Source organism: Pseudopipra pipra, chromosome 1, assembly GCF_036250125.1.
Source record: "Pseudopipra pipra isolate bDixPip1 chromosome 1, bDixPip1.hap1, whole genome shotgun sequence".
NCBI lineage: Eukaryota > Metazoa > Chordata > Aves > Passeriformes > Pipridae > Pseudopipra > Pseudopipra pipra.
This window is the reverse complement of record NC_087549.1, coordinates 67,148,280-67,162,396: the sequence shown is the minus strand read 5'-3', so window position 1 is coordinate 67,162,396 and position 14,117 is coordinate 67,148,280. Positions and strand designations below refer to the sequence as shown.

At 35.8% G+C, this 14,117-nt stretch overlaps 1 protein-coding gene across 3 annotated transcripts in view; it reads right to left on the bottom strand.

Annotated features, from left to right (window-relative positions):
- Positions 1-1,645: 1,645 nt before the first annotated feature.
- The window catches only part of TMEM245 (transmembrane protein 245), an 81,732-nt gene continuing 69,260 nt past the window's right edge, over positions 1,646-14,117 (bottom strand). For all 3 annotated transcript variants that reach the window (XM_064660046.1, XM_064660049.1, XM_064660050.1), the window contains 3 exons: positions 12,695-12,869; positions 9,739-9,933; positions 1,646-8,717 (listed from right to left, as the gene is read on the bottom strand). In XM_064660046.1, the coding sequence (XP_064516116.1) occupies positions 8,672-8,717; positions 9,739-9,933; positions 12,695-12,869 (416 nt within the window). In that variant the 3' untranslated portion in view covers positions 1,646-8,671. The remainder of the gene's footprint in view (positions 8,718-9,738; positions 9,934-12,694; positions 12,870-14,117) is intronic.

The following is a 14,117-nucleotide window of genomic DNA, read 5'->3' as shown; positions in this document are numbered from 1 at the left end:
TTAGCTGTTTCCTACCATTGCACACCTGCTAAACGCTTTTCTTACCTCTTCCTTAAACCATCATGCACCTACCAAACTGACCAAAACACTGAGCAAGTGTGCATGCTCAGAAATTCAGGGAACTGGATCCTCAAAGAAGTTGTCAGGGCCCATCACAGCACAGATAACTGCAGCATTAATATTCTAATATCAAGGATTACCTCATATAAAGAAGAAAAAAAAGGAACTACTTGTACTGATGTGAAATATGAACTTCCTTGTGAAAAGTAGCTAGCACAGAGTAACTTCTGATTTGGGACGGTAGACAAAAACTGTTAATTGTTTGACACAAAGCTATGTCAGCTGGTATAAACATCCTTCAGTCAAAGGTATAGAAGCTGGATTCTTTTTACATTTGATATGATTACATATTACAATTCAGTTGCAGCATGAAATTTTATACACACCAGGAGATAGATACTATCTCAGTGCTTTTCTGAATGGCTTTCAACTTTGTTATCATCCACTGTGTGTTTGGATTTATGTCAATTAGATGTATTTGAATGTCTAGGGTTTATTTTCTCTCAAAATGCCAATTGTTATTTTATAAATGGTAAAGCCAAAAGACTGAAATCTTTTAAATTGTATCTCCGGTCAAGCTCAAAAATATGTTGGTAATTAGCACATTTTTTGCATATGTGTCTGCATGATAACTCTTCCATTTTCTTTATTCTCCCACCCAGAAAATATTGGACATATACCTTCTGAACTATTTTGAAGAAATAGTTGACTCTGAGCAAAGAGGTTGTGCTACATCATAATAAAACTTTATCTGCGATGGGTATTGAACAGAATTTCTTATTATCTTTTTATAAAAGCACTATTATCTGCACATTAAAATCACTAAAGAAATATAAGAGCTAAGGAGTTCCCACAGAAGGGCATGTGCTTTGGGCTGCCTGATTGCAGATGTATTTGTCTTGGTTCTAACTTAAAAAGAATTCTGAGCATCTGGAAAACTCACTCCAATTAAAAAAAAATCATAATTACGTTACTAATATCAACTGCTAAAAAAACCCCACCTTGTATGCACTAAACTAAACAAGGTTTGATCCCTTCAGAAAACTAAAGAGATACTAGCTAAAACTGACTCTCCTATATGAATTACTTGAAGGGAATGAGTCTGGTCACAGAACACTGAGAGGGATGAAAACTGGAACATCAGCCATATCTCATTTTAAAAGGTGTGAGCAGTCACGCAAGGAGAATTTGACCACTTTTGCTTTATAGTCAATAGAATAATCTAAAATTCTGCTTAGACAACAAACAACCATTTCCAGTTCAGAGAGTAAGCCATAACGGAAGTAATTTGAATTACCTAGAGCTGCCGAAGGCAAGCTTTTGTAGGGTCTGGACATGTGGTTGTGTTACCTCAGGCAGTGCAGCAAATTGCCAGGTGCCAGCTGACCCGTAGTTACTCTTGAGGCACCTGTCCTTCCTTATCCCACAGAAAACATGAAAAAAACCCCAGAAGTACGGCTTCTCTCAGTGATATAAGTCATATAGAAGGACTGCAGATCCAGCTCCAGCAAACCTTTTATTTCATCAGATTAACTGTGGCCTTTGTGGCTGATTCCAAAGAGCCCATCATTCAAATCAAACTCAGTTTTCTTTATGTTAACGACATTTTATTTCAAAATATATTAACCATTCTGTGCTTACAAAGGACTGTGGTGTGAATACAGTATTAAGTTAAAAGCATCTTAAACCTGCTACAAAAAACATTTTTATTAGGATGAGCACTGGTGCATACAATCAAAATTATTTAGTTTAAATACCTCTGCAGTCTACACAAGTACTTCTCAATTTTAACTTACACATTTTATTCTGCCACAGGTGGACACAGGGGTTATATTTTCAATATTATACATGCAAAACCAAGTACTATACCAAACCCAGTTTTGATAACATTAGTTCCATTCTGAAGATGTATCACATGTACATTTACAGACAAAATTTGTGTCAACAGACAATAGAAGTTATTGCTCCAAATCCCCACGGGGCCTGGGTAGGAATGCATGTTTTAGAACAACCCATGCTCTGTAATGCAAAAGATCTGCTGTTAGGTTTAAGTAGGGTGTAGCCAGTCTTAGGATTCGATGTCTAAAGTTTCTTTGGATTTGTTTTGGTGAAATTTCCCAAAGGAGGAAAAAAACCCCCTGCCTTCCGAACCAACCTTCCCTAGTGTTCTGAGCAAAACATCAAACACTAGCTAGCATATATAAGTATAGGTAAGCACCTAACTATTGGTATAAAAAGTTGGTTTCCAACCATCACTGAAGCACAGAAAATCTGTTTTTAAAGGCAACAATCTGAACAAATTGTATGCTTGCAGAATAAACCGGTCATGACAGATGACAGAAACTAAAAACATTGATCTACAGAGCCAGTAAGTTATGTACAACACAAAAACAGTTATTATTGACACTTTTTGAAAAAGCTCCTGTTTTAGGTTGAGACTGGCAGAACGTGGGTGAAATATTTGGATTTTGTTTTTCCAGTCTTATGTCATCCTTTCCAGTCTGGATGTCAGTTCTTAAGCCTAATGAACTTTTGTTCTGTGGTTAGTTTTTAGCTTTGTGATACCTCTTACATTTAATCTATACCAATACCATGAAAAGTTTCTTTGATTTTAGGTCCTCATTGGATCACTGTGTATGACAGTCTGGTGGTAAAAAGTGAGGTCAGGAAAAGAAATCAACTTTTTGCTTTAAAATCATTATGAAAATTCTTCACACACACACACACACACATATATATATGTGGATGCTAGAGCACTCACTCTGCTTTATCAGCTTGCAGATGCATCTTGCTGCAAGCAAATATGCCCTGCTTCTCACTCAGGTGGCTTTGGTGTCACCACATAGTACTTATAGTCAAAAAATAATCTCTAATTCAATGCAACACGAATTATAATTTTCCAAGTCCATCCACATGCAGAGCAGATCAAGGATGCAATTACTTCCAATTAGCAATTCCTTCCTGAGTGGGACATATTATTTCAGTATGGACATTCAAAGCATGCCCTTCAGGCCCTGGAATTGATTCTCAAAAGGGGATGAAGCAATACTCTCATGTACTAAACCATATTCAAAATAAGATACCAGATGAGGTGTGGAAGAGATTAAGAGTCTGGGGAACTGAAGACATACTTCACGACTTATAAATTTTGGCAGCTCTTTAGAGGATGTGTGCAAATACTTCCAGAAACAGTAATCTCTCAGCAGTGCATTCCTAGCAGCCTTTCTCTACTTTATATGAACTAACAACAAAACAGTTGTAGTTACCCTACCAGTATTTGCTTGGCTCTTCCTCAATCTGTAACAAGTAAACATACATTCTAGAAAATGTTGCTTGTTTTCACTATCTACAGGCACAAGTTAGTTCTCAGATATCATTAAAAAAAAAAAAAGATAGTAAAAAATTTCAATTGAAGTCTGAATAAGACAGAGACTGCTCATATTTATTTAATGCTGCATACCAATGTATACATTTAAAAATCCAGCGTAGAATCCCTGAATATGCTCATCACTTCTGGCATTGTTTCGGGTTTCAAAACACCAAATTAAGTTTCCACATTGCTGCTTTTTTAACTTAATTTTTTTTTTTTATCTCCAATCACTTAAAAGCAATTTTTGAAAATTTTACCACAAAGCACTAAGGTACTTTAGTAAAAGTGACAGATAAATGGTACCAGGTTAAAGATCAAGCCTCCTTTAAATTTGTAAGAGTTTTAGACAACCCTAGTTTTGTAGAAATAGAAATAAGGGAATTGCCAAAGTTTGCTTCAGCAAAAAATGTAAGAAATAATAGTAAGAAGAAACCCTTTGAAAACCAAGTTAATATATTGAGTTTAAAAAGTTGATGTATCCATGGATTTAAGAGATGCCAGTTGTCACTCAACAAAGATTATTTGGGAAATCAATTTTCTCTTGTAAAATTGCAAACTTCAAGGCAAACAACAGCATCTCTAGAAGAATGCTACCTCTCTTATTAAACCTAATGAACACTAACTCCAATCCAAACACCTTTTAACACCTTCTGAAGGAAACTGTAGCCATTTCCAGAGGTAGTATCCAATAGAGGTGGCACTATCTGCAGTGACAAATTCAAGTCAATATAATATAAACACAATGTTTGAACAAAGGCAGTTGTGGAAGCATCTTCTGCCAGTGATGCAAAGCTATGGAGTCTCAGTAAAATAACAGTATTTTCCCATCCTTACTTTATCAGGTCCATAGGAAGGGCTGCACCATTTGCAGTATTCTGTTGCCAGTACTAGGGATCAGCAGCACAGCAATTCAGCTGCTGCTTTTACTGAGTAACAATTTCATTCAGTTTCGTATTTTCAGGTTTTCTGAAAAATGATGTTTAACATTGCAGCCATACATCTATTTCAGAAGTTATGCTGATACCCCCAAAGTATAAGAGTGGAAAGAGAATCCAATTTTCCCTGAACAATGCTTTTTTCTTATTGTGTTTAATTAAACATATTATGGATTTCCCATTCCAATAATTACTGACAAAATACACATCTCCAGTGCATCCTCCCCCCCAGAGTCCTTGAGAGAAGCCACATAGTCCTTGAAATCAGACAAGCCTAAGTGTACCCGAGATAAACTGCACATACACACCATTGTGCACAGAATTATCTGACTGCTGGCTTCATTATTAGTTAGATATATGCTTAGCAAATTAATTTCTGAAAAATGTGTATTGTACGTATTACTCTGATGTTAATATTTTTTTTAAGCAGTGTTTCAAAATAAGTCATTCTTGCTCCCAACTGGTCACAGTACATCCTTGCTGAAAGCCACTGTATGGTAGTAAGGCTGGCAAAATGAATGTGTGCCAGATCCTTGCACATTGCAGTTTGTTGCTCTGTGCATCCAATTAAGCCAGTATTTACAGTGACTTGAAGTTAACATGCTGGGCTATAAACTGGCACACAGTCACTTCTGCTAACTCTGCCACAGCACAATAACGTTCAGCTAAGGTATGGCAAGGGGTGGAAAGGCTAACTCAGACTCAAGTGCCAGAAACAGTCAGCATCAGCGTTTTTGCACTACACTTAATCGCAACAAGCCTGATTTGCTAGAAGAGAATGATAAAAATCCACCACAGTTGAATTTCACAATACCATGAGACCACATTGTCTTGGATTACTACAAGCATTCCCTTCAAAACTCTAAATTTTTTCTTCAAATTTAACACTACATGTACTAAATACATTTTGTAAATATCTACTTTTGTAATGAGTGTTTACAGTACAGCTAAAAGCCATCAACTTCTTCCCAATAAGTATTATGGAGAAGATAGTCTCTCCTAAGAAAATTGTAGAAAACTGCAGAAAAGTAAGATTTTGGTTTGATTTGTTGCCATTTGGTTATATTTGGTTTTTGTTTTTGTTTTTTTTACAAACCCCACAAGCCATCTACTAAAAGCTTATCCCATTGAGCCGCAGGTTGTTTTTGCAGATGAGGAAATATAACCATGAATAGACTCTTTACAGTGACCAGAAGTCAAAATGACCAGTTTGATTATTTTCACATTAATGTGAGACTGATCTAAACTAAACCACTCTTAAAGAGGCTGAGTCCTCTCAGAAAACAATACAGATTGCTAAATATGCAAGAACTAGGTCTTCTATTTCTGCTGTTAATTAGCCACTTACTAAACACAAAACCTATATAATCAAAGTACGCTCTTTCATAATGTGGTGTTTTGTGGTTTTTTTCTAAACATGGTGACAATCAGTGAATATTTTCTATTCTAAGAAGGTAGAGGTTTTGTCTCTTTTTTTTTTTTGTTTTGGTTTTTTTTTTTTTGGCAATATACTGTCCCTGCACCACTACTGAACCATATAATTGGTTCCTGAATCAGGCACAGCCCACAGCATCAGCTCCTAAAGATACACTTACTACGACAGTACTATGGATGGTTCTTCATGGCGAGTCTCAGCTGACTTTGAAACAGGAAGCATCAATACAAAGCCTCATTTTAAAAGAGGGCAAACTAACAAGACTATAGCAGATATGAATTCTCTATACAAAATAATTTCTTTTGCGTTGGGAAAGGAATATTGCAAAATAGCTATGTCTCGTCTCAGATGATTTTACTCATTTGCCATTATGGAAGATAACTGTGTCTGAAACATGATTTTAATCTTCCTAAGAGACTCCTCTTGGATCTAAGGTGGTCAGGCAAAGGGGGAGAAGGAAGAAATCTTAAAAGCAAACAATATGACTCTTTAAAATGACTATATTGAGTACCATAGGAATATGAAAGATTGTCTCAGAAAACGGGATAGCAAATGTGGACAATAAAATATCTTGACCAGTGAGCACAGAGGTGCAGTGGAAAACTGGAAATACATTAAAGATACATTCTTTTTTTTGCTACTAATCTTCTTTAAATGCTGTCTACAAGAAGCTACAACAAGAACACAACAATTCAGTGCAAAACTGTGAACTAAACAAAAAGTGATATAATAAGGAAGTTTCCTAAGTATAATGGTGTTCTTATTCAAGCTGGTTAGAATGTTGCAGGAATACTTAGTGACACCTTCAAGCTTTTCATCATCCTCCATCCTAGCCAGTAAAAATTATAAAAATATGTTTCATTAAAGATTTTTCATGAGCCAAAAAGCCAAGGAAATAAAACCACAGGACACATACTTGATTCAAGCAATACATTCTTCTTATTCAGTTAGTTGGAACTAAGGTGTAGATCTTTCAGAATTTAAAATAGTAAATGGGATGTTTCCATATTTCAGTGAACTCGAGTCAACCTACTAAATTAAGCCCGAGTCTGTCCTTCAAACACATACCTGCAAGAGTGCAAACAGCACACTCAACCATTCTACTTAAATACAAAATTTCATCAGTAAAATTGCAGCAGTAAATTTTGAGAATCTGAGGAGCAAGACTATTTGTGTCTTAATAGGCAGCCTGTTTATTGCCAACCTATAGCAGGACTTTCTTGCTTACTAAGTATCAGAGTACTTTCCAAGCACTTTCCATGGAAATGTATTTTTAGAAACAATGTAAAATACATACAACCATGAAAGTAAGAACCTTCCATATTTATCAGCACTCCTGCAACTCAAGTAAAACAAACATCTTATTACTGACAGCTATTTGTACACACATCTCAGATATCTCTGGATAAGAATGGATTTTTGTTTCATCCATCACATTACTGTCAATAAATACACGGCATGCCTGTATTTTGTACAACTTATTATCAATCAAACTGAAATAAATTCAAGAGAAGTTACTAGAAACTGAAAGGTGGTTCTTTGGTTAAGCAAGTGCATCTGCTACTTAGTACCCAGGGCCTCACTGTATTTGTGGAAAAGCTGTGCAACTATGAAAAATATCTACCAAAAAGCCCACTTCCCTTTTACAAAAAGGATCCATTTATAAAGATCCATTGTGTCAAAATATTTCAACAATCAATACAAAAGGCCTTAAATGTCACCAAAACTGCAATTTAAGCAAAATTATGTATGGAAGAAAAACACTAGAGGATTTCATGCTGTGACCTAGGCAACACTTCATTTCAGAAATTTAAGAACTTTATTAATAAGATATACCTTAAGATATATCTTATGTCTTAGAAAGACATTTAGCCAGAGGCTTACAGGCTTAAAAAACCCCAAACTAAACTAAACCAAAATCTATGCTATCTCCCCTTTCTCTCTGGAAATAAAATTTGTTTGAAAAGTTAACTGAACTTAGCCACAGCATTTGAAAACCAACAATCCCCATTCAACTTCTTCCTATTACTGGAAGTACACATGACTATCACACATTACTACTGCCTGAAAACACTTAAGGCCTTGGATTAAATTTAGTTGACAAGATGACTCCACTGAGAGGGTGGGTAAGCAGCAAAATCTTATCAGATTTCACTGCAAATGAGGGCAAGATTTAAACTATTTAAACAAGTCCTCCTATTTCAGTAAGAGGAAAACCCACATCTAACAGTTTGCATTTCTACTCATTTCGGGATGATATTAGAAAGACCAGTCTCCAAAACCACTAAATTTCAGTGCATATAAGAGGATAACATTTAAGTGTTATTATGAGTTACATATGATGGTTGAAGCCTATAAAGAAACACTTTGAGGAGCAGCAAATACTTATACTTTCATTTCACAATGAGTGGTTTACACTTCTTTCACCACCAGATTAACTAAAAATAAATATTTTGGAATTACAGCTTTCTTTAAAGCTACTACAATTTAATAAGACAAATAATCCAATAAATAAAAGCTAAGTTAGTAATTTCAGCAGATAACATAATGATTCCAGTGGATGTACCTGTCCCTCTTAACCATTCTTTTTATGAAGACAGAAGGTCTTCAAAGTCTTCAACAAGATAGTTGAACTGTGTGTTGGTATGCAAAGCCTTGGGAAGTAGACATTCTCTCGTGAAGAGGCAAAGTGTACAATAATGTAAGGCCAGCAGATGTTTGAGAAATACTTTCTCCTAAAACCCAAGCTATGCTTCCCTGTGAGCTGCCCCCAGGCACAGCTGGGAAAGGACAGAAGGCCATGGCTGTTGTGAACTCAAGATAGAAGACAGCGATTCCCTCACATTGTATAGGTGCAGGACAGCACCTTCATCACTCTGAAGACGGTTTCATCTCCTCGGGACTCTCTCGAGATGACCTGAGGGCAGGGGAGGGGGGTGGGAAAGAAAAGTGAAAAGTAAGACTCAAATCTGCCCAGTGGTTACAAATAACCAGTTTCCTACAAATTAAACAGGAAACAAACACATACAAATTTTTGTGCGTATTGTGGAAAACTGTCTATGGCATATATGGTAAGTCTTGGAATGCAACTTCTACAAGTCAGAGAGTACAGACAGGTCCAATTAGTGTTTTTTCTCCTAAGCTGCCCAGATGAAAGACAACATTATTCATGTGAATAAGGCAAAGGATTATTTCTCACAAGCAGAGAATCCCCTTTAAGATATATGTATAATGAGTTAAACCTGTATAATTTAATAAGACAGTAGAGACATTTAAATGGCTACTGTCATTAACACCATCACTATGTGATTTTCAACTGTAATTAGTTATTCAATTAGGAGTTTATTCATCCCATTCTTTAATGGTACAGTTTAAAGATGCATTTCTACATTCCACATTTAGTAACTTCAGTGATGACATTTACAGGATCATACTTTTAATGGCATAATGGTACAGAATATTATCACGTTTTTTAAAATCTAGGTATGTTTATTTATATTTTGCAGTATTGTAAATTAACACATAAAAATACAGTATTTTCTGGCAGGCCCTTTATTAAGGACAATGAACTCTATTAGATATCCATAAAAATAGTTTTACATGAAAAAAAGGGTGTTCAATCATCTCCTAGCACACTAGCAACATAAAAATTATAAGACACAAAAGTACTATCAGTGAATTTTCTAAAACAGCCTTCTCTAAGAGGCTGAGAGATGTTAAACACTTCAAGTATACAAGTTCCAGTGAGTGTTTTACTTTACCATAATTTTCATTTCTAGAATATAGGATAGCTGAATCCTCTCCAAATACTCCAGTACTCATGCAGATGTGAATGCATGCTCTTATATAAAACTCATGCATTCATTCTCTATACTTATGCAGACATAACTGCATTGTGTAAAAACATAATGCATACAAGTAAGAGGTTTATAGCTCACCGGTAAATCTGTAATGGCCACGTTGCTTGTGAGGGAGTGGGCACTGAATTTGTTGGACTCACCAACATGGCACTATATATGTTGGAAGCTACCACAAGTATACAAAGTAGAATTGGTCCTATGATGGCTCCTTCCAGTCCCAGGTAGTATGCTCCACCAGCTACCGCAAGACCTGTCAGGTAAGGATGACCACCTCTGGCACAAGAAGAATAAAATTAAATTAAGAACAACACAGTATTATCAATTATGAAATGTGAATTAATAATAAAGTTTTATTAAGCTTAGAAAATGACACAGCTAGCTACAGATATCCATATTTACACTATAAACTGCTGTTTGAATGACTGCGCAAATGTTCCAATCTGTATTCTGTGCTGTATTTGCACAACAGATCAAATGCTACCGTAGCATGTAATGCTGCAAATACCCAAAACGGAGTAGTTACTTTATAGACATCTGCTGAAGAATGTCTGAAGGAGTTAATGGCAAAAACATTTCCATTTTGGGAATGGAAAGATGCTTGCTTACAAAGACTGTTCATGCTTTATGGTCAAGCACTGCTAAATTTCAACACAATTAGCAACAATTAGCACAATGAGCACCCCTGAGGAAAGACATTAATTTACACAATGATGGCAACTTGGATTACATCTTTCAAAGAACAGTTAGCATACAGCCTTTAAATAAATAGCCATGTCCTCTCATTTTGTTATTAAAAAACCTTTCAGATGGAGTGCTTGTTATCATCAGCTTCTAATGTTTTCAGATGACAAACAAAACCAGATTTGCATGAACATATCAATATTTATTGGAAAGTTGGGTCATTTGATAAGCTTTTGATAAGAGCTATCGATAAGCTTTTGATAAAGCTTTTTGATAAGCTTTTGATAAGCTTTTGGTAAGAGCTATTATGGCAGCAACTAAACCAGGCCATTTTTATTTTCCATGTCTCAATTCGGGTGCAAAATGTGAATCCTACCAACACCATTTACACAAAACCTGTTCACCGTCCTTCATTCCTTATAGCTAAAATAATGCTGGCAATATGGAATTGTATAACAAAAACTACAGTTGATACTTAGCAAGCAATTTTCAGGAAGTTCCTCTAAATTTTGAGTGTAATGCATTGAAAATACCAGCTAGTCAGTTCAGAGCCCCAACAGTTTCTGAGGTTTCTACTGTGGAGCTGACTTCTACTCAATTTCCACATTTTAAATCTTTGCCTTCATCACAACTGCGTGCAAAACAAGACCATGAAACATGACCTATTAAATCATACAGACCTCAATCATGTCTCACCTAGACCAAACTTAACCTACTGACAGGGCCAGATTGTTTTTCTGGGGGGACAAACTTGACCTTAAAGTTTTATGTTTCTCCAACATGATTCATTTCTAAATCTTTAAGAAATTCAAATATTTTTTCCCCCAGCATTTGCAACGGTTTAAAGATTCTTCTGGCTAGTTTGCTAAATTAAACAACAGATCACCTGATGAAATATGAAGTTAATCCATTTAGAAAACCCTGTATAACCTAATTATAGCTATTTCAAATAGGTTTAATCTAATCTGCAAGGCAGCATGATGCTTACTGTTCTATTTAATGGGAAGAATACAATTTTGCTCCACTGTCAGAAAATCTATTCCTCCCCTATGTATTTTCTGGATGGTAAACAGAGTCTGCATCCCCTACAGTCAAAAAAAAGTATTCTAGTAAGTAGAAGAATTATTGGCTGTTTAAATAGCTACTAGCCTTAAATTTATCCATGATTTACTGTTGGGAAAAAATGTAATTTGATTATACCTCACTTGGTAGCTCAAATTAATGCAAAATAATTATAGCAATAATCTTTGAAAATTAGTATTAATACTGGGCATATTATCATTAGGTACTCTCTGTTCAGTGTAATTATATTTGGTGAACAAAAACATTAATTTCTAACAACACAGAACTTAAACATCTTATGTCCTTATTCTACATTAATTCTTCTGTAATAAAGATCAACACAAATGAGGGACTAGCACCAGCACATAACTAAGTCTGGACCATGAAGTCCTGGATTCAGACAGTAACTAGAGAAGTACACCTTTATATCCATATTGTACATGTTTGTGAACATGTCTTGTATGTGGAAAACTTGACAGTTCATATCTTTGCCAGCTCTGTTTAACTGTGTTGTTTTATCTTCTAGTCTGAGTTGAATAAAGGGATTCACAGATAATTCAGCTGCAGAAAATGTCAGTGAACATTTCTGTTGCATTCCACACACACAACTGCAAATGTTGACTTTGTCTTCATCATTGTTTCTCTGTGTACAAACTCAAACCTGAAAACAGGTGACATTTCAAGTCAAAAGAGGCAGCCAAACATCTACCAAGTTTTTTCAAGAAATCTGTGCCTACCCCCTGCAATAGGAAAACAGCACTGGCTACTGTCTCAGGAGAAGCCTATCTCCAGTTTTGCAATTTCAATAGACTTTTGCACTGGACTATGGTAACACAACACAAAGGCTGGTTTCAAAAAAATCCTCAAAATTCTCACAATCCATTCAGAAAAATTAAAGTGTTTTTTTCAGGTCCCTAACTAGCTCATGGTTTTATTTGTTCTGCAGCATCATCTGACATTAGGGGATATAAAGTAAAATGCTAGACGCACCTTTAGTCAATGATTAGGTAAACAGAAAAGGTAAACTAATTCTAAGAATCCCAACTGAAACAGTTAATTTTCCTGATGCTGAGTTCAAGACCTCTGAGATGTCAAAGTTCACAGAAAAGAGGCCTGGGAAAATAAAAGCACTTAGGCTAGTAAGACTTCTTACTATGAGTTGATATCACTACACTTACTCCTATGTTTGAAGATACTGTTTTGCATGCTTCAGAAAAATTAGTTTAATTAAAGGCATCAGTGATTGTCAATTTTTACAATGCTAACTTTAGGAAGTCTTCAATGTACTTACCCTGATATGTCTGAATAAATTGCTGTATCTACAAAGTAAGTTGGCAAGAGGTGAAAAACCAAGAGCAAAATGGCTTTGCATCCCTGTCCTTGCACAAGCCACAAATCTAGGACTGCAGGGACCGCTGCCCAGTATGTCCCCAGAAATGGCACTGCTCCAAGGATTGCTGCTAATGCTAGAGCACACAGAAGCAGAAGTGAGAAAAAGACCAGAGAAACATATTTCAAAAATATATTTACAGTTAATTTCTGACACTTTTGCCACACCAGTAAGTCCCACTTCTATCAACTGCTCTAAATAAGACATTGAAAAAATACCACATGAGGCTCTTGGTGTTTTATAGCTGTGGTTTAGGAAAACAGAAAATGACACTATTTCCCAGACACAAGAGCTTCAGCAACAGTCAGTCACAAGGAGTTACTTTCAAAAGAGGCACCAACTCAGACAAATTTGACATTATACCCATCATGCATACTTCAAACTGTTACAAAACTTCAAAGAAGTGTGTAAGAAAGTACATGAGCCCAAGTCTCACTCTAACTTAATCTCCTGCAGTCAACCACGATAACCAGGCAAACACAAAATTTATTACTTACATATTTCTGTATGCAAACATGTACACACAGGCATACACCCATCTGAAATACCTGTTGTAATCTAAAGCGATACAGTACTGCTGTAATTCTAATTTAATATATTACAAAACACAATAAAGTGCATTTTTTCCCTCTTTTTTTTTGTTTCATTAACCAGAAAGCAAAAATTTTTAAGATTTTGCATGTAGTTGAAAGAAAAAGACTGATTACCTTCTAAGTATGTCTAATGGCAACCAATGCCTTTAAGGCAGTTGCACTTTATAATACAGTCATTTCCTGTTATATTGGGGTTTCTGGCTTTATGCTCCCCTTATGTTTCCTTGTAGACGAACATTTTAAAATTACTATTATTTTTAGAGGAAGGGAGTCAAAAGAGGAAAAGGGAAGAACATTTTTCATTGGCCATTTCCAAAGCAAAGATTAAAGAATAAAAGAAAACCAGAGGCTGGTAATACAGTCAGGCAACAGTACTGAGAATAAGGAGCATGCCTCTATCATGCATTTTCATGATACCACATCTTCCTGCATTTAGGTATCTTGAAAAATCAGCACCTGTCAACTACAAAAGAAATAGAAGCCAAGACAGGCAGAATGAAGCTAAAACCTGAAAAGACTTGGACTGAATACAAGGGAGAAAGAATTACATCCAGGAAAAGAAACAGACAGAAGCAGTAAAATAGCTGGCAGGGAGTGTGTTGTGAAAACAGGAAAAGGCAAGGCTCAGAGATAAGACAGCAATCATGGCCTTCTCTCCATCCTACCCATGGCCACATTCTCTAAGACTAGACTAAGCTTGTCAGCAACACTTAATCCTTCTAATTTTGTAC